We start from the raw sequence: 21823 nt of genomic DNA, 5'->3' as shown, positions 1-21823 counted from the left end.
CAAGTGAAAGCAATTTTTAGAAATGAAATCACTACATATTTAAAGTTTACTTTCATGTAAACAGCTGCAATAATATGAATAGTATGCTAAAACCAGTTGGCTCATGGTTGAAGGAAAGGGTTTTGTTTATATAAAAGGGAGTTAGATTAGTCTAGTTAGATTAGTCAGGTTTAAGAGCAAGAGCTGACATTCTATGGCTTTTAAAAATAGTAAGAGAGTCTAATGTTTGGATGATCCCCCTCACATGTTCACCAAGTACATGAGGAGAGTGGGACGATGCCTGCTACTGACACATCCCAAATCTAATGCTGTCTGTGGTCAGACCCTTCTGGTTGTATGTGCATGGTACTGTGTCTGTCCATAGGGTTCTTCTGCACAATCAAGAAACCTAGGACAGTCAAGGTTTCTGGTTACATTGAAGAGACATACATGCTTACATTTAGCATTAATGCCAAACACACAGCCAACACAGCATGTAGCCTATAGTAGCACTGGTATTTTAAGGTGTGGCCAGGTTGGTACAATTATGCTTCTTTTATTCTTCTTTTTACAATTGTGCTTCTTCAGTGAATGAATGAAGAGAGTCAGTTGAATATGCCTATAAATCCATTACATAAAATAGCAAGAGGAAGTTTCTGAAGGAAGAAACTGCAAAATATTAAACTTCCTCAGTGGCTTCTTGTAAATAAACAATTTTAAAAAGTCCCATTTGATTACTAACTTTTGTATTAGAAAGTGGGCAGAGCGGGAGAGCTGTCTAATAAAATAATGCACGTAATATATGGCAATCTTATTTAGGATGTTCCTCATTAATCAATGGATTATGTATAAATATTTCACTATGTGTCCTAGACACTATTATTAGCAGTGCATAAGTGGATTTCTTTATTGTGCTATCTGATGTAAAATTGCAATACATATGCTGTCTGATGTAAAGTCTCAATATTTATCTGTTAAGTTTGTTTATCTCCCTCCCTCCCAAAGATGCAAGGACAACTAACAAACAACATATCCAACAATAACAAAAAGATTTCTAAAGACAGTTTTAAAATCTACAATGCCTAAATGTTTTTGTCAGCTTCCAAAGGCCTGAACAATAAAATGTATTTAAATTCTTCCTGAACATGACCAGGGAAGGGAACTGTCTGATCTTTCCTGGGAGAGAATTCTTGTTATTATACCAAAAGAATGGGGTGTTTTGCAGCTCAACTCCCAATCAAGAGACCCAGTATCCTTTAAGTCTATCATCATCATCATCATCATCATCATCATCAATAACAACAGACACTACAGAAATTGCCCAACCCCTTAGCCAAAGACCACCCAAAATCATCATACATGCTTTACAGAAAAAGGTCTACAATAGAAATTTGAGAGTATGACTTGTCTCCTGTTGGTCAAGGTAACTGACAATACCTAATTGTCTCTCCTGGCCCCAATAGGAATTTTCACCTATTTGTAGGTATATGCTATTTTGACAGGTCTGCTCTGTTTTAACAGATACTTGCCAGACTGGTTTTGTAGAGCAGTGGTCCAATAATACAAATATGTTTATCTATTTACAGCAGTGGTTTTCAGCCAGTGTTCCGTGGCACCCTGGGGTGCCTTGAATGATGTTCAGGGGTGCTGTGGACAACACTGGCCTCTGTCCCTCTTACCTTCCCTTCCTCCTCTGAATGGTGCCTCTGGGGCTGGGCAGGGGGTGCTTCCCAGGCCCCTGTGGGGCAATGTGAGGAGGCACCTCTCTTTGGGGCAGGGTGGACAGCTCAGAAATGGCAGCAGTGGCTGCCCGGAGGACTTGGGGGGAGGAGAGGAGGCTGAGGGAATGCTCCACAAGGGAGGGTGTTCAAAAAGCAGTATGGGGCTGCCAGCTATGCAGGCAAGGGGTGACAAAACTTGGCTCCTGAGCACCACAGGGGTGCCGCAGAAAGAATGTAGTTGGTCAAGGGAGCCATGGACCCAAAAAGGTTGAAAACCTCTGGTTTATAGGATTTGAAGGACTTGCAAGTGAAAACAACTCAGCCAGTCTATTGGGAAAGGTGTTTCCAGCATGCTTCCTTCTGCAGCAAAAAATAATAATATTTGGGGTCATTAAGAGAGTAAAGATGGCTTTGGGATTGCTCAGTGAAGTAAAAAAAAATGTCTATTTTTTCAGGAAATATTCCCTAATTTTTGAAGGGCGAATGATTGGTTTTCTGTGGACCGTGTACCTGCTCTGTGTATGCACCTTAAAATTTGTATAACAGTCTGTTAAATAGTTTGTTGTAGCTGGTTTGTTTTTAAAAAAATCTACAATTAGGGGAAATAATTATTGATCTTTCTATTAGCAGTTGTTTTGATCAACATTTTGCCTCTTTGCTGTCATTCCAACTTTCCACAATGCTTTAGATTCATATGCAAGTTTACTTTACTCAAAAGCAAGCTCCACAGTATTCAATGAAACTTAATCCCAGGTAAGTATGTGTAGTATGATAGCCATTGGCCACTAACACCGAAGATGCAAGCAAGTGATAAGTCTATTAATATAAATAATAATTAGTACAATTTTTGGTATTATACAGATTAGTAAGAACTCTCTTCACCATTTGGTGAAATGAAATTACTGGATTCCGATGCAGTGATTGTCAAAAACTACATTTGCCTTGCAGCGCATCCACACGGGAGTTGAAATTTCCAGAAACGTGTGGTTTTTGACAAACCCTAATTGCCAATTGCAACTTCTAGATACCTATTGTGTGGATCAGTTTAATCGTTTGGAAAGTCCCCATGCTAGGTCCATGGGGCATTTTGGTCTCACACTGAACTGTTGCCACATGCTCTTTGAAACCTCCATATGGATCCAAAACTTTTGAAGCATGAAACAAAGGTAACCATTTCTGATGTGATTATGAAAAGCCCGGAGGCAGAAAGTTCATTTGAAGGACCTTTCTTGATGTAGCATTTGTCCCCATTCCCTTAGCCAACCATGCATATTTTAAAAATGTATTAACATTATCCTTCTCTCTCTCTCTCTCTCTCTCTCTCTCTCTCTCTCTCTGTGTGTGTGTGTGTGTGTGTGTGAATGAATGAATGAATGACATCTGAAGCAGTGTATGAAGATTTCGTTTCTAAAATTCATACACACACACACAGAGAGAGAGAATTCACTTCAGTTGTTGCTCCCATGTCCCATCTTAAGTAGAACATCCAATTAATTTCCTCAGATCATCTCTAAATAAAATTAAAGTGCACACACATGTACATATTTATCCCAATATGTCCCAGGCCCTGACTGCTCTACTTCTTTCTTCCTCTCCCAGCCACAGGCCTGAATCCTCTATTGTCCTTTCCCCCAGCCACATTACATACATTTCTTCCTTGGTGATGGTGTAGTAGACATTGCTGCTAATTTGTTGTCTCCTAGTCTCTCCTCTAAGTCCACATGCCTGCATGCTAGCAGCAATCCGTTTAGAACTTTTCTCTCTACAGGCTTTTTCCAGCTAGAACTATCCCCAGAGAGAAGAGGAGGAAGAGTCCTAATTGGTCTCTCTTTGATCTTTGCTGGCAGCATCCAATTAGAGTAATTCTCTATCTCCTCTCCTCTGAGTTTACTGGAAATGAGCTGCCTACAGGTAAAACAGGCCTGAAAAATAGCCTGGTGGCCCAACCTGCCCAGAAGAGACTGGAATGCAGTGCAAAGTTGTTGACTTTTCAGGGTGTAAGGCCTTTGTCTTTGCCTAGCTGTAATTTGCTGGGTTGTTGTCTTTCCCATCATGTTAGGTAGGCCCACAGGTGTCCTGTGGATAACATCAATGCCAGAGGTTATCCTATTGCTCTCCCTCACAGTTCCTCACCATTGGCCTCTGGTGGGGGGAGGGGGGAGCCCAGCCCAAATGGTGAGAGAGGCAATGAGTGGAGATGGCAGTTCCCTTGCTGTCTGTTGTTTCTAAAAGTTGTCAGCACCACAGCAATACCAATACTGACATGGTCCCACCATGTGTGAGGCCTGGGGCAATTGCCACCTGAAAAAGGCCCATGGCAATTAATTATTCCAGAACAGCTAGAAGATAAATACAGAAAGCCTAATGCATTAACATTCTAATACATTTAACTTGTGGCATATCCCACAAGGAATCAGACTCCCACCATTTCTGTACAGCTACTGCCCCAGTTGTTAACTTTTGATGATAAGGAATGGTCATTTCCATGTTACAGGTGAAGGGAATGATATGGTGGTTCAAAACACAAAATTGCACTGGGCAGTGCTTCACATTTCCTTGATTTTCCCCTCTTCTCTTTTTATCATTAGGTGGCTGTGGCCCTCCACCTAGGTTAAACTTTGCTGAGCTAACCGACAAGTATAAGCAAAAGAATTTATTTCCTGTTGGCTCGATTGTGAAATATATGTGCCGCCCAGGCTATACTGGACTGAGGTACTCTATTAAGTGCCTTCAAAGCCAGGAGTGGTCCAAAGTTCTGGAGCGCTGTAAACGTGAGTGTCATAACATTCTTTGAAATACTTGTGAGAATGTGCCGTGTACCAATCTGAATCATCTCCATGGTTTGAATACAAGAGATGTATTGAGGTGTGCAGTTCTGCCCTTGAGAATTTATTAATTTAAAACAAAAAGCAGATGGAAACTTTAGATCAGCATTGTACTTTAAGGCACACTTTGTCTCTTTCTTCCTGCTAGGACAATCTTGTGGACAACCAGGGGAACCAGATAATGGGAAATTGATTGTGCCCCAAGATATTTTATTCGGTTCCACTGTAAATTACACCTGCAATGAAGGGTAAGCATCAGAAAAGCCAAGAAGGGAGAATTCCTCTGCTCCCTCTGGCCTGACTTCCCACTAGGGCTGCTCTATCTCCCGTAGTTGCATAAGCAGAAAGAATCTGGTAAAGCTTTTCCTCTCACTTTTATCTCCCAGACAGGAAAATCTCATTTGACTTATTTCTGTTGGTTCACTGTGCAGTTTTTAAAGGCACCAAACACGTAGAAAAGGAGAGAGCTTGTAACCCTAGAGACTAACGATTTTCTACGCTTAATCCTAGGCCTGTTTGTTCAGAAAGGAATGACGTGCTTAGCAGTCATTTCCTACTTAGGCATATGGTTGGCCACTGAAATAGGTGAATGATGACTCTTTGGTTTGGTCCAGCAGAGCTCTTATGTACTGAGTGTGGTGATATTTTTGTTTTTAAGAATCTGAGCACACAGGGTGGAATTCAATGCCACCCTATGAGGAACGTTCCTATTGTGAAGCATTTCAGTTTGCCAGGCAGATCAATCCCCCCCATGCTCTTCCCCCACTGTTCTGGGGGCAATTTCAGGAGACACACAGGAAGGGAGAGAAAGTCGCATTGCACAAGCAGAAGTCTTTGCACATGCTTCCATGTGCAAAAAATTACTTAATAATTTTTCACACCGCCCTTCATCAAAAGATCTCAGGGTGATTCACAGACTAAAATACAAGATAAAATAATTAAGCCAAAACAGTAGCCCCCCTTATCAGCCAAAGGCCTTGTTGAAGAGGAACGTTTTCACCTGACACCTAAAAATATATAATGAAGGTGCCAGGCGAACCTCCCTAGGGAGAGCTTTCCACAAACAGGGAGCCACTACTGAAAAGGCCCATTTTCGTGTTGCCATCTTCATGTGAAGGAGTTACACGAAGGAGGGCCTCAGATGATGAATGCAATGTCCAGGACCACCACAAAGCAGTGCCACCTATCCCCAACTCAAACAGCTGCTCCAGAAGGATGCTATGGTCAATGGTATCAAAAGCTGCTGAGACGTCGAGGAGAATTAACAGGGAAACATTTCCCCTGTCTCTCTCCCAACAGAGGTCATCATGCAGGGCAACCAAAACAGTTTCTGTGCCAAAACTAGGCCGAAACCCCAACTGAAATAGATCTAGAAAATCAGTTCCCTCCAAGAGCACCTGGATCTGGTCCACAACCACCAGAACCTTGACAAGAACCTTGCTCATGAAGGGGAGCAAGGCAGCTGGCCGGTAGTCAAAGATTTCCAAGTCCAGGGAGGGTTTCTTAAGGAGTGGTTTTACCACTGCCTCCTCCAGGCAGGAACCACCCCCTCTTGTTATGAGGCATTGATCACCTCTCTGGCCCAGCCCCACTAGCTTTTATCAGTGTTGGCTTGTAACCATTTTCAGTCATTCCTTTCAGTGGACAATGTATCATATTTCTTAACATACAAGTAAAATAAATTAGGTAAGTTGCATTATAAATCCATATTACCCCAGGAAGTGTCCTGGGTTGCTTGCTCAATGGATATTAGCTAACTGGGACACTCGACACCAAGAACAATTGAAAGAGAGGTGAACATATTAATTAAATGAATATTGTAAGATATGTTGAGATATCTGCACAATCCTGGCTGACCAGAAATGTGCTTCCCTGTCCTTCAAAAAGCATTTCATTTGTTTGTGGAAAGTTAGTAAGAAGAACGTTCACATTATAAGCACATCAGTTCTATGCATCTCACGAGGCAGAACGAGACAACCCACAGCTACTTTTTTCTTGATACAGGCACAGGTTAATTGGTAGTACTTCCAGCAGAAAGTGTGTCGTATTTGGCCGAAAAGTAGGGTGGACTAATGATGTTCCTCTTTGTCAGCGTAAGTAAAACATATTTTTTACTGCTATGTTTGTAAATAGTATTCTTACGTGGCACCAGAAACGCCTCAAAATCAATTTAGTATGGATGGTAAAGGGTTAATACATTTGCATGCTCTTGTCTAGCAGTATTAGAGGTAAATCAGTGTCAAAATGTTGTTCTTGTTACAGTGGATGCTCAGTTTACAAACGTGATCCATGCAGGATGCACATTCGCAACCCGTGTCTGCGCACACGCGGGTTGTGATTCGGTGCTTCTGCGCATGCACAAAGTGCAATTTAGCGCTTCTGCACATGCGCGACTGCCAAAACCCGGAAGTAACCTGTTCCGGTACTTCTGGGATTCGGCAATCCACAACCCGAAAAAATGCAACCTGAAGCGGCTGTAACCCGAGGTATGACTGTACTTTAATTTCTTACCTGTACTGCACCTTAAGGTTCCAAGGCAGGAAAATACAACATTGGTGGCGCTGTGGTCTAACCACTGAGCCTAGGGCTTGCCGATTGGAAAGTTGGTGGTTCGAATCCCCGCGATGGGGTGAGCTCCTGTTGCTCAGTCCCAGCTCCTGCCAACCTAGCAGTTTGAAAGCACATCAAAGTGCAAGTAGATAAATAGGTACCGCTCCGGCAGGAAGGTAAACAGTGTTTCTGTGCGCTGCTCTGGTTCGCCGAAAGTGGCTTAGTCATGCTGGCCACATGAACCGGAAGCATGAACCGGCTCCCTTGGCCAATAAAGCGAGATGAGCACCGCAACCCCAGAGCCGTCCGCAACTGGACTTAACAGTCAGGGGTCCTTTTACCTTTACCTAAAACAAATTATGGCATAGAAGCTTTGTTTCACGAAGCGCGGTATAACTCACTCTTTGGGATAACCTCTGAGACACTGCTGAAATAAGCAAATAAACATAGGAATAGACAATGGTTCAATATTGGTCACATTCAGTATAAGAAGAAGTGAAGCGGACTCCTGTATCTTCAAGCTATTTTGCGAACCTACTGATGTGAGGGAGGGCCTTACCTGTAGCCAGGGCTGCCAACTTGAATAAAATAGGGGGGGGGGCAAGTAAGCCCCACCCTGCATAATTGTTCATATGGTGTGGCACACACACACACCATTTGAATGGCAATTCTCATCAACTTTGGGGGGATGAGCAGCCCCCTCAGATATTTTATGGGGGTGGGCAAAGGGTCCTCAGCCCTGAGTTTGCTCCTGTGCCTGTAACTATTGTTACTTACCTGTTAGCCAGAATGGCACAATGCAATTTTGCCCATCTCTTGTCACATGGATGCTGTCCAGATAAATGTTTATTTGTTATAAAATAACTAAAAAAAATGGGTCCTGATTCACTACAACTAACTTCTAAAGAAGAGGTTCCCTGAAGTGAATTAGACTGACATGAGTACAGTTATGCAAATATAATACAGTTAAATTTCTGTAGATGTACTTTTTAGATTTTCATTATAGGGGAAAGGTTAAAATACTGTGAACGAAAGAACTTTGCATGGATGTGTCAGGAAGAAGTAGGCTGCCTTACTTACATGAAATTAATATAATTTTCAAACAAAAGATGAAATTAATGATTGCCAGATGTAACTGGCAGGTATGATGTACTATTTCTGCAGCGTCACACAAGCCTTCTATGCCTGCTTAGTGTCTAGTATCCAGAAAATAATTCCCAATGTGCCACCCTCTGTCTTCTCTGAGTATTCTAGTTAATGAGGTCCATGCCAAATTGTGCAGTAACTTCTCAAAATTATGTGAATGTAAAATGAAAGAGATGATTGCAGTCATAAATTTCTCAGAATAATCTTATTTTTGCTGATATTTTTGTAGCCTTTTGAACATGCTGACATATCTTCCTGCTCTTTTTTAAAACACTATAATATTCTTTTTCAAATATGGTGTTAGACATCTGCTGTTCTTATTCTTTGTTATCCCTGACAATAAGACTATATTTCTTGTCTTTGTGGCTAGTAGGCACTAGCAGACTTAATTTTCACAATATTAACAACCAAAACACATGGTTCACATTTTTATTATTATTCTTACACTGACAAAACCATCAGACATTCTTACAAAAGAAATTCAATATAACAATTCACAAATACAAAAATAAGCATTCAAAAATACAATTGCTGTAGGGCATTAAAAAACTTTCAGATTTCTAATTTACAAAGATAATAACTGAACACCACTCCATTTCCTCAAATTAAATGAAAGCACTAGTGTATCCTTAGGTAGGGAGACGCTTAGATGCAAAATGAACTAAGACACAATAAATATAAAAAAAACCCCACTAAAATATTTGTCTTTGGCATGTATCTTCTGCTTCTGTTTCTAGGTATTCCATGCTTTCCACCACCAAATGTTCCCCATGGCAAGCACAGTGGCAGGTCCATGAATGACTTCTCCTATGGGACAGCTGTAACATACACCTGTGAAAAAGGCCACCCCCTTGTGGGAAATGCCACTATTTACTGTACTACTAAGGATGGATTAAATGGAATTTGGAGTGGCCGTGCATATTGTGGAGGTGTGGTTTTCCAGTGTTACTCTTTGTTCTTCTATTGTTTATATGGAAAGGTCCAATTTGTGTTAATTCCTAAACATGATGATTTGGCAATGTGGCAAACATTTTCTTCTGATAGCTCTAACAGAATAACTATTAGGTATCAATACTTCTAAATTTTCAAAACCAACCCACCTGTCCATGATGCAGCAGATAAAGGCACAGATGCACTGAGTGAGGGTCTATTCTTTTACTTTGTCCTTTGTAGCTCTATGTTTATTAAACACATCTTCTTTTCAGTGGCTCACTGTCCAGCTCCTCAAATTGAAAATGGAAGAATAGTAACTGGTTATTCCGCCACCTACACATATAACCAAAGGGTGACATTAGACTGCAATGCTGGCCACAAAATAGCTGGCTCAAGAGAGATCCATTGCCAAGTGGATGGCACATGGGACCCTCCAGTACCTCACTGTGAACAGGGCAAGTATCACTTTGAAGCTCTTTCGTATGAGACTCCTCACCCGCAAACAGACTTCCCTTTCAGGCAGCTTCTGACTGTGTTTCTAATATGAGGGCTTTGACCTGAGCCGCAATAGAAGGAAATGCCTTTTTGAACTATAATAAGCAGAAATTTCCCATGACTCTTTCTTGTTTCTGTTCCTCCTAAAGTTTATGTTCCTAGTAATCAAAGAAGCAACATACAAATCACTAGAAGCAACCCACAAATCACGTGCTGTAAAATGTTTGACTGTTTCCACTAATAATTGTTTGAGAAAACCATCTAGTGCTTTAGTGTAGTGTTCCATAAATTAATTTTTCAGTCATTAATATGTAGGAAACATAGTTAATACCTTGCAGTGGAATCTTACACATGCTTACTCAGAAGTAAGAGCCATTGAGTTCTGTTAAATTTACTACTACGTAAGTGTGATAAGATTGCAGCCTTCATGTTGAATAGATTGCTTTGTTGGCACCCATCTGTCTTGGGAGACAATGGAACAGTGTGTCTTCGCAAGTAAAGTCAAACATTTGGAGAGTTACAGCACCTGCTGTGGCTGTAGAGACCAATATGGGAGATACATGTTTTGCTGCAGCTGGGGCAGATCATAGAATTGTAGAGTTGGAAGGGAACCTGAGGATCATCTAGTTCAACCCGCTGCAATGCAGGAATATGCAGCTGCTCCATATGGAGACTGAACCTGCAACCTTGGTGTTATCAGTACCATGCTCTAACCAACCGAGCTATCCAGGCCCACATTAAATAACTGGCAGCAGTGGGATAAAGGTGTCCAGTTGTGCTGCTGCAGGTGCACCATGGCAGTGCTGCTCTCTGCACTCCTCCCAGTGGTCATTTTTTCTCTGGTAACTGCTATGGATACATGACCTGACTGCCTGTCTCCAGACACTGTGGTTGGATGCAAGGAATTCCTACACAGCGAGGTTGATATTGCCAGCCTTCATGTCACAGTTGCAGACATCTTTGTAACACAGAGCTGGTCTGTCAATAGGCTTCGTGCTTGAAGCTAGCTCCCCGTAGAGCACGTTCTTGGGGATCTTGCCATCTTCCATTCTATGGACATGTACAAACCAATACACTTCCCAATTGTCAGGAAAGTGTTAAGAGGTTGTCTATGATCCTAGAAAGTTAAAATGTTGAATTTTACATCAAGGTTTTATATTTTTTGCAATACACCTTTCTCTCAGGTCTCACATATTGTAGAATTTAATAATGGCTTTTTCCTTCGCAGTCACTGGTTGTGAAAATCCAGAAATCCAGAATGGAAAAATAACAAGATCTAGAGGGCAAGTTAAACCCAAAGAGACAATTACATTTGAATGTGACCCTGGCTATATCCTGAAAGGCAACCATACAATTCAGTGCCAATTTGACAGCACATGGGATTCTCCTGTGCCCATTTGTGTTAGGGGTAGGTACTAGTATATGTTTCATTTGCTTCTAATCGTCAGGAACACTTTCCTTTTGTTTGGATCTCCTTTGACAGTTTCAGATATGGACCAAAAAGAACGAAAGTCTCATCTGAGCTTGTGCACATTAACGACTCTCTACAAATCAATACCATACAGGGGTGTGTAAGTACTTAAATCATTCCACTGAATAAAGATAGCCAAATTGGTGCCCTTCATGTGTTGCTGGACTACAGTTCTCATCAGCCCCAGTCAGCATGGCCAATAGTAAAAGATTATGGGAGTTATAGTCCACAACAACTGAAGTGCACCAAGTTGGCTATGCCTGAAATAGAGTGTGATTGAGGAAATAAGCCTTTGGGGGTTTATTGATTGGACTGAAACCTGAAATAGGAATCATAACAAATAATGACAGACCATTGCAATTGCATGACCAAAAAGAAGTGCAAGAGATATGTATCATGTTTCATTTGAATTAGCATATGCTTTGTAAAAAGCATAAATATAATAATGATAGGTAAAGGTAAAGGTACCCCTGCCCGTACGGGCCAGTCTTGACAGACTCTAGGGTTGTGCGCCCATCTCACTCAAGAGGCCGGGGGCCAGCGCTGTCCGAAGACACTTCCGGGTCACGTGGCCAGCGTGACAAGCTGCATCTGGCGAGCCAGCACAGCACACGGAACGCCGTTTACCTTCCCGCCAGTAAGCGGTCCCTATTTATCTACTTGCACCCGGGAGTGCTTTCGAACTGCTAGGTTGGCAGGCGCTGGGACTGAACAACGGGAGCGCACCCCGCTGCGGGGATTCGAACCGCCGACCTCTTGATCGGCAAGCCCTAGGCGCTGAGGCTTTAACCCACAGCGCCACCCACGTCCCAATAATAATGATACCAGAGGCAATAAAAGTTAATGGGGGGGGGGGGCTCCTTTCATGTTAAGTTAGGCCAACCTTTACTCATGCCATGATCTACGGTAATAAACCAATGAAAAAGTTCAGATTGACACACACTTATTAACAGTATTTATTATTTTTTCGCTTCATAAAATTTATACACTGCTTGATTGTAAAAAGCAATAATTTCAAAGTAGTTTACAAAAATAAAACCAAGGAAATTTTACAACTTTAAAACAAACAAAAGTTAAAATAGTAAAATAGATTAAAATTATTTCAACTTTCTAAGCATCAGGGTAGGCTTGCCCAAAACAAGAATGCTTTTAGCAGATGCCAAAAAGAATGAAGTGAAGGCACCTGCTTGATATCAATAGGCAGGGAGTTCCCAAGTGTAGGTGCTGCCACACTAAATGACTGAGTTCTTACAAATGTGGAATTTACACTCAAGGATGTTTGTAATGTGTTTTTCCATTGTAACCACCTTTTTTCCCTTTCAGTGATTCAGTGCCAGCCACCCCCACATGTTCAAAATGGGATGTACAACCAGGAAGCAGCAGTGTTTACTAATGGAATGTCTGTGAAATACACATGTGAGCCTGGCTATGGTCTAATTGGAGAGGGGACTATTTACTGCACAGCATCTGGGACATGGTCTTCCCCTGCCCCTCGCTGTGAAGGTACATCTTTTGACCATAAGATTGTCCATATTGGCTCTAGCAGGGCAAGCTACAAAGCAATGTTTACACCATTTCTTCCATTCAGCCTGGAAAATTTGGTTCCAGGCAAATAATTAAAGTAGTGCTGCTTCCTATAACGAATGCACACACTTAGAGAATTGTCACACAGAATTCAGTTCTGTGCAAGTTAATGGAACTTCTGAAGGGTTCCTTAGAAGAGACAAAGAGTGATACCGCAAGGGACCCCTGACCATTAGGTCCAGTCATGACCGACTCTGGGGTTGCGGTGCTCATCTCGCTTTATTGGCCAAGGGAGCCGGTGTACAGCTTCCGGGTCATGTGGCCAGCATGACTAAGCCGCTTCTGGTGAACCAGAGCAGCACACGGAAACGCTGTTTACCTTCCCTCTGGAGCGGTACCTATTTATCTACTTGCACTTTGACGTGCTTTCGATCTGCTAGGTGGGCAGGAGCAGGGACCGAGCAACGGGAGCTCACCCCGTCACGGGGATTCGAACCTCTGACCTTCTTATTGGCAAGCCCTAGGCTCTGTGGTTTAATACTGCAAGGTACTGTAGTTCTATTCGTGCAAGGCCTTTTGGTTGTGCGGTAGAACTGCCCCTTCTCCCCCTCCCTCTGTGCATACCCTAAACCTGTTCTAGGGTTCCCTCATGCCTTCCATAGCAGATTTGGAGAAGGCACAGGGAAAAGAGAGGGGTGGGAAGTTTCGTTGCACAAGCAGAATGCAATTACTTTGCTGGCTGCTGCCCAAAGTCAAACTGGCAACTGCTGAAGGAAGGCCCTTCTTATAATAGTGAAGGCACTACCACCTTCCAAGAAACAGAAGAAATAAAACAGCTTGAATGTTCTTTAATCTGCTTGAGTAAGGAACTGGACATCACATCTTGTTCCCACTGATGAAATTGCTTCTCTCATTTTTGTCTTGTGCATATTATTTCCTGCTTGATACAATTATCTTATTTTATGTTTCACATACATATAAACGCATAAAATAAATAATTTTTAACTTTTTATATGGTTTTATGTATGTATAATTGTTGTAAACTGCATTGATTTCCCCCCCTGAATAGCAATATATGGATATTTTTAAATAAAATTCAAATGAATGAGTAATTACAGTACAGGTGAGAAAAGAGTGGTGAGGACCACTGCTATATTATAGTTGGAGGAACTGGAGATTAGTTTAAAGTTAGAACCACACTATTACACTTTGTAGACCTTCACAATAACTACTGGCCTCATTTCCCCCTCTCTTCCTCCCCACTTCCTCCCTCCATCTCATCAGGAGGTAGCTGTGCACCCCCACCCAGTTTACAATTTGCTGAACTTCTCAATGAGTATAAAGAAAATAATTCCTTTCCCGTTGGCTCAGTTGTGAAATACATGTGCCGTCCAGGCTATGCTAAGCATCCCGGATTGAAGGCCTCTCTTATGTGCATTAGAAATCAGGAATGGTCAGGAGTTCAGGAGTTCTGCAAAAGTGAGTCTCTTACCATCCTTGTATTGATTGTTATATTAATATAAGTGGTTTGATTAAGTTGCGCCATTCTTCCTTTGTGCTTTAATTAAATTTGTTTTAAAACAAATTACAGAGAGAAATTCTGTATGGCTTGCTTTTTTTTCTGACAGGAAAATCATGTGGATATCCAGGAGAACCAGATAATGGGAGGCTGATTGTAACAAAAGATCTTTTATTTGGTTCTACTATAAATTACACCTGCGAGGAAGGGTAAGCATTAGGAAATCAATAAGGTTACTTTTTCTGGTAGGGCTCCTCTTCCTTTAACAATTTAAGAACAAGTCATTGGTGTTAACTTTCCCCCCTCACCTAATCTCCTATGCAGGAAAAGGTTCATAAATCAATTTCTTATTGTAATGCAGCTTTTGAAGAAACAGGACCCCTGCGACAACAGATTTAGCCAGTCCCAGGCACTAACTTGTCTTGCAGCCTAATACTAATCTGCTGAGGGGAGTGCCTGTAGGATTGGAGACAGAACCACAGATAGAGGGAGATATCAGCATGCTTGGAATTGCAGGGTTTGCAGAAGAGAGAATTCAGGTCTGAATAGAATATATTTTACTGTGATAATTGCTCAATATACAGCTTTGGTATCGGTTGTGAATGAGTACACATGTTAGGAATTCACTCTTCAAAGAAACAGAAAAGGGTGCTTGTAGCTTTAAAGAAGTTTTCTTTAATAGTTAGGAGTGACATTCTAGGCTGATTGGTTACAGCTGGGGATGAAAATAAAAAGAGGAAGTTGCAGGTTACAACATCCTGTACGAGAAAAGAGTACCCACAGGCTGTGAGTTTATACCATGGTGAAAAGATGTATGTTAATAGTTTTGTATATAGTTTGAACTAAAATGCCAAGAAATAAAGGTAACTCTTGACTGAGTATTTTGCACAAGTCTTGTAGTCTCTTGTTGTCCGCCGCCAGGAAGAAACTCTGCTACAAGCTGTTTAAAGCGATTTTATTGAGGAACCACTACACTAGCAGCAATCGCAGTAGAAGTGTGTGGGCCGTGACCTCTAATAACACAGTGCATACATTTTGTAATATGCATTTAATTCTGTGCATCCTGGGATAAAGAAGTTGACAATCCGTAATTGCTTCTATCTCAATTCAGGTACAGGCTAGTTGGTCTATCTTCCAGACAGTGTGTGATATCTGGCCTAAAAGCAGTATGGACTGGTGAAACTGCTATTTGTCAGCGTAAGTAGAACACATGTTAACATACAGTGGTACCTCAGGTTACAAACACTTCAGGTTACAGACTCCGCTAACCCAGAAATAGTACCTTGGGTTAAGAACTTTGCTTCAGGATGAGAACAGAAATCGCACGGCAGCAGCAGGAGGCCCCATTAGCTAAAGTGGTACCTCAGGTTAAGAACAGTTTCAGGTTAAGAACGGACCTCCAGAACGAATTAAGTTCTTAACCAGAGGTACCACTGTGTATCATTTTTCCAGAGGGCAACTGAGAAGTTCCACCAGGACTTAATAACTTTTACTCCACTTGAGCCTAAATCAGTCAATGCAAGTTCACTTTCTGGACACTGCTGTGCAATTACATAATGGACATAATGGAAAGCTATTGGCCACTGAACATACTTACATGCTTCCAGCTTCTACCCATATCACTCCACAACTTAAACAGTGGCATCAGACATATATCAGAGTATAAAACCTACCCAATGAAATGGGGGAGAAAACAGATTGACAAGGTAAATAGATTGACAAGGCAAGGCTGGCACCGAGGGAAAATCTACTATAGGATAGACCTAGAAGAGAACATCACTTGTCACATGCAACATCCAGCTAAAGACACTGAAATGTATAATCAATTACCTACAACCCGTCCTGAACAATAACACTTCCCTCTCGTAGGCTTACATATCTCACAGCCTTGGGCTCATATCTGCTTACAGACAGCCCCCAAACCTAAATGACAGGCCACATAACAAAGACACTGACACAGGGACCAGATCTTATGACAGATCCATTTGTCAACTGCATGCCACTGTCATTGCTTGCAGTACCTAATATGGCTATTTGCAATATCACAGATTCATTCACCTGCTGCACCCTGCTGCCAGCGCCATGGCGATGCCCTCAAAGCAGTGGCACCAACATCTGGTGAGATCTTGCCAAAGTCTCATTGGATCTTAGGATCTCTTGAGATTTTGGCAAGATCTTGCCCCAGACCAGTGCCACTGCCAGTGCTGCTTCCCCAGAGACAGCGGGGTGGGTGGCAGAAGTGAGGCAGTTGCAGCATTAGATACAAATCTGTTTGTCCTCATCAGTGGGCCAGGCCTACATTTAAATCTCCACTCCCTCCCTCCTGATAGGATGACACACCACCCAGCTCTGAATGGCTTCTGGGCCCCCATGAGGCTGATTCTAAGCCCGTCCACCACAAGGGTTGACTATTAGCTATGTAAAAATAGCATCATTGACACAAAAATATTGACAATTAGTGAATAACTAGTAGGTGTGGTTCACTTCTACAGCTCTTCCAGTCTTTTGTGCCTTAGGCAGCATCCGATATTTGCAATATTGCAAATAGCCTTTGGATATTTGAGTCAATGCCAGTCAGCCCAACTCTTGAGAACCATTGCAGCAACCCTTCAAAAACCATATGGTTGTTGGAAAATTAAAGAGATTCTTGTAATCAAATAATATAATAATATAATAATATAATAATATATTATATATTATATATATTTCAATCAAATATGTGAAAATAATTTTGTTTGCCCCTATTTTTATAGGATTTTGAGCAGCTTACATATCTTTGTGCTTTTACTATTTCACCAGATTCCAGATAAATTAAATTTTAATTTTTACAAGTAACACTTAATTTAAAAGGACGTAACTATTCGCACTCATATAAATGTGTCCTTTTGACTTTTGTGCTAGTTGGCACTGAAAGACCAGTTGTCCACAATCAATCACATGGTTCAAGAGGCCTGAATTCAGAATAATCTAGTTAAGATAGCATATTCGAATTTTCCTATATCTAACCTAATCGCTGTCAGTCACCTGGCAAAATTACATAGCGCAGGAAGTCTGGCAAGGGATATTTACAGTATCATGTTGAAAGTATAAATGAAGGGGTTGGGGGACTGTAAGATATATTGTTGCCACCTAGTGGCCAAAAGGCAAAAGTATTTCTTGAGAAAAAGTTGGAACTGAACAGGTTCACGGCTTGCGCTCTTGGGAGTGGTTCCAAGATGGATGCCAGACTAACAGAAACTGGTGTAACCTACATACATTATCAGTATCACAATCACATGGCAAAGTTATAAAGCACAGGAATGCTGTGGCAAGAGTATCAGAATATAGTATCAGGTTATCAATGAAATCATGAGAATAATGGAATACCATTATGGAATATCTTACACCTTACACTAGGTAAGGTAAAGGTAAATGACCCCTGGGCAGTTAAGTCCAGTCAAAAACGACTGTGGGGTGTGGCAGTCATTTCGTTTTTCAGGCCGAGGGAGCCAGCATTTGTCCGCAGACAGCTTTCCAGGTCATGTGGCCAGCATGACTAAACCGCTTCTGACACAACAGGACACTGACAAGTGCCAGAGCGCATGGAAACGTCATTTACCTTCCTGCCGGAGCAGTACCTATTTATCTACTTGCACTTTTTGGCATGCTTTCGAACTGCTAGGTTGGCAGAAGCTGGGACAGAGCAACAGGAGCTCACCTCATTGTGGGGATTTGAACTGCCAACCTTCCAATCGGCTTGTATTATTTTCTTCCTTTTAACTATTGGCTGTATTCAAGGGATAATAATAGTTTAGCAGTCATTAATATTACATACGCTGTTAACTTCATCTGTTGGCTCCAGTAGTAGCCATCAGAAATAGAAAACAGAATACATCATTTATGCTATATGTTTGTCTTCTACCTTTCTCTAGCTATTTCGTGTTCTCCACCACCAGATGTTCCCCATGGCAAGCACAGTGGCATAGATGACTACTTCTATGGGACAGCTGTATCATACACCTGTGAAAAAAGCCACCCCCTTGTCGGAAATGCCACTATTTACTGTACTACCAAGGATGGAGTAAGTGGTGTTTGGAGTGGCCGTGCATATTGTGGAGGTGTGTTTTTAAATATTCTCCATGCCATTTTGTTAATTGCAGGAAGTTGTGTGCAGGAATAAGCATGAACATTTGGCAAAATCACAGCAGTCATTACTCTATTACTTCCCAACAAGAAGAATCATTAGCTATATGTATTCCTAAAAAAATGCAAAGGCAAGGGTGGGGGATTCATATTGGGGCAAAGCAAAATGTCCCCAAGTATTGTACAAGCTGCAATGCCTACCTGCAACTATAATTAGGACTGCTGGGATGAAAAGACATACAATGGTTGATTCCAACATAACAACCCCATTTCTGAAAATACAAAATCCAGTTGTTAATCAGATCTGCATTCCTCCTTAGGTGAAACATGCAGTTCTTTGGTAGGATGAATAGGGAAGTGGAGAAGAAACTCCTGCTTAATGTCTGGAAAGAGAAGGCAGGAATCCTAACTCCATCACTGTCTCCATTGACACCACTCACCTTCCACCCACTAGTTCTCCTACTTTTCTCTTGCTTTTTCTAATTGAAAAGTCTTTTATCAGATCCCCAAAACTAATCTTCCACAACACATATGCTTCTATACTTTGTAGAGATAAGGTATCCTGCCCGCCTTGTTGCATAGCTGTTCTGTTAGGATTTTTAATATGTTTCAACTGAGAAAATAAACACTCAGCTGAGCAGTCTGTGATGATTTGTGACCATTAATATTAAAATATACGAAAGCAAATGTCTGCATTTGGAAAGGCAGACTCAACATTGTCTTCTACAATTGTTTTATAAAGTTCAGCATGACTGAAACTTGTTTTTACATTTTTGGTTGCACTGAACTTACGATGCACATATGAGTGAAACTGCTGAAGCTCAGCTGAGAAATTAATAAACTGATGAGTTCATAGTGATGCACATATAATTTCATCGTAAGTTGACACATCAATTGTCTCCCAAATCTATGTGGTTATTATTTTGCCATCCCCAACCCCCCCCCCCCAAGAAAAGCTGTGGAGATAACAACAATTCTCACCAAGGCCTTTAAAAATCTCCAAATGTGAAGGAACACCTTCAAATTACATGAGCCTCAGTGAACCGAGTGGCAGTTTACCAGTTACCAGATTCTAATTTTGTGATTTTCCCAAGAATAATGTTTGTGTGGGCAGGGTGGTCCCTCCCCCTACCTGGCCTGATCACCTTGGCAACGCCTCCCCAGGCAGGATTGGGCAAGTGGCTGAGGTAGGCAGAGACCTCCAGGTATCCCACCTGGGGAAGGCGAAGCCAAGCCTGTGCTAATGGTGCCACATAGGGTCCAGGGGGCTGCACACGACCACGCAAAGGGCGCCCCCCATTTAATGTGGGGAGCAGTCATTACTCTCTATTGTTACTAATTCATTGTTACTAATTTATTGTCATTATTTGTGTGTGTCCGTGTGCATTTATTTTTCACTTATTGTGGGAAACTTTTTTGTGGAACCTGGTTCAGCTGCGCCATATGGTCCATGTTAAATCCGGCAATGGAATTTTTTTGTGGCGCCCCCTTTCCCTTGATGCCCTAAGTACGTGCTTATTTTGCTTAAAGTGTAATCCAGCCCTGAGTGTGGGGAGAGACTTGAGGGTCAAATAGAGGAGCAGGGTGGGCTACATTTGGGCCCTGAGCCTGAGGTTCCTATTCTATCAGCCCATAATCCACATGTCTATAATACTGCCAGCTAAACACACAGATATGCAGAGAACAGGTACATTCCTTTTTACCTTCAGTACTGTATGCTTGTCGAAACTTTGTCTTTTCAGTGACTCGGTGTCCACCCCCTCAAGTAAGGAATGGAAGGATAGTAACTGGTTATTCAGACACCTACACGTATAACCATAGGGTGACTTTAGACTGCAATGCTGGCTACAAAATATCTGGAACAAGAGAGATTCATTGCCAAGTAGATGGTACATGGGACCCTCCTCTACCTCACTGTGAACTGGGCAAGTATAAATAAGAAGCATCCATATATATGCAAGCATGAATATGAGCCGGATACATACATGCTTGTAACTTCAATATTCAGGGAGCATTTGTAATTCTTTAGTTATAGAAGGGAGCAGGAATATCTGCAGTAAATGTTCACACAAGTAGTAATATTGCTATACTTGCAGACAGATTGCCAGATCTCATGCGTATGGCATAGACAGCAGGACATGCACGAAAGACATGGATTCAAATCTTCAATCCTATCAACTTCACTAGTTGTCCTTGGGCCAGTCACTGACTATAATTGGACTTAAGACAAAATCATGGTTTAACAGGGGCTAGTCTCCCCTCAGGCTTATGCACCCCCAAAGCTATGCAAATGAAATTGGAGGTGTCAGTTTTAGAGTAACTGCAGTTTAGCATTCCATCCAAATTCTAAACAGTGGTTAAGGTGAACTATGGTAAATTAAAACAGGGCAGCTCCTTAAACTAAAGCTGGCTTATTTTCACTAACTATGGCTAAGGCAATTTATTGTAGGTTGTGTCCAGTGGTAGTCCTAATCCAAGTAAATGGATAGTACTGTAATACACACAAGTTAGTAGTGTCCATTAATTTCAAAGGGTCTACTCAGAATAGGACTAGCATTGGATACAAATCTGTTTGTCCGTAACATGCCTTGTGTTCCTTGAATGACAGGTCGAATGCTCTCCCCAGGGAGGCTCACCTGGCACCTTTGTTACAGATCCTTAGGTGCCTGGCAAAAACATTGCTGTTCTCCTAGGCCTTTGGCTAATTCAGCAATCTATGTTCTTTAAAACTGTTCATGGCTTTTTTGTTTGTTTTTCTTTGTTATGTATTTTTGATTTTTAATATTGTAAACTGCCCTGTGATCCTCAGATGAAGGGTGGTATAGAAATTTAATAAATAAATGCATAAAAATATTTTAAATTTTTAAAATACATTTTCAGTTAAATGTGACATTAATATGCTATTGTGAATGTTCTCTCCTATTTCATTTTTCTTTTAGTATCACAGTGCCCCTTGCCTCTGGATATACCCAATGGAAATCACAATGGTTTTCCTGGGGAAGTGTTTACTTCTCAGAAGTCTGTAACTTATTCCTGTGATCCTGGTTACTCACTTGTTGGAAAGGCATCTATTTCCTGCACAGCTTCTGGAGAGTGGAGCAGTCCTCTGCCACGTTGTGAAAGTATTTAAGATGACATTTTGTACAATCTCAGCAACAGAGGATATAAGTGCTTTTTATCATCTGTACTGGTGTTAACACTGGTCTTTGTTCCTTACTGTCACCTGCACTTCTGCTAAAATTGGTGATCCTTTTCGTTTTCATTTGAACAAGATTTATACTTTCTGAAGGAAGCCTTCTTGCCTCTAATAGTTTCCTTGACTCTGCTGTTTAACCATGCTGGCATCCTCTTTCCTTGGTGGTACTTTTCCTGATCTGCTGTTTAGATTCTAGTGAGTTTCTATTACTGTAGTTTTTGAATAACTTTCCCCTCCCCAGCATTCTGGGAAGATTGCAACTTTTCCATTCAACTTCCTTTTTTTAATCCCCTCATTTCTTTGGTTGAGTTCCTCATCTGAAGTACAGTAGACTTTAATTGT

The 21823-nt window shown here is 41.5% G+C and overlaps 1 protein-coding gene across 1 annotated transcript in view; it reads left to right on the top strand.

Moving 5' to 3' along the window:
• The window catches only part of CR2 (complement C3d receptor 2), a 41854-nt gene that overhangs the window by 2673 nt on the left and 17358 nt on the right, over nt 1-21823 (top strand). Inside the window, exons 2-14 of the mRNA XM_083444225.1 lie at nt 4289-4471; nt 4674-4773; nt 6530-6618; nt 8959-9150; nt 9427-9609; nt 10878-11057; nt 12444-12623; nt 13929-14123; nt 14273-14372; nt 15275-15360; nt 18075-18260; nt 20028-20210; nt 21225-21407. Of these exons, the coding sequence (XP_083300351.1) occupies nt 4289-4471; nt 4674-4773; nt 6530-6618; nt 8959-9150; nt 9427-9609; nt 10878-11057; nt 12444-12623; nt 13929-14123; nt 14273-14372; nt 15275-15360; nt 18075-18260; nt 20028-20210; nt 21225-21407 (2040 nt within the window). The remainder of the gene's footprint in view (nt 1-4288; nt 4472-4673; nt 4774-6529; nt 6619-8958; nt 9151-9426; nt 9610-10877; nt 11058-12443; nt 12624-13928; nt 14124-14272; nt 14373-15274; nt 15361-18074; nt 18261-20027; nt 20211-21224; nt 21408-21823) is intronic.

This window comes from Podarcis tiliguerta (assembly GCF_965153285.1).
Source record: "Podarcis tiliguerta genome assembly, chromosome: 6".
NCBI classification, from domain to species: Eukaryota; Metazoa; Chordata; class Lepidosauria; order Squamata; family Lacertidae; genus Podarcis; species Podarcis tiliguerta.
This window is presented reverse-complemented; position numbering and strand designations above follow the sequence as displayed.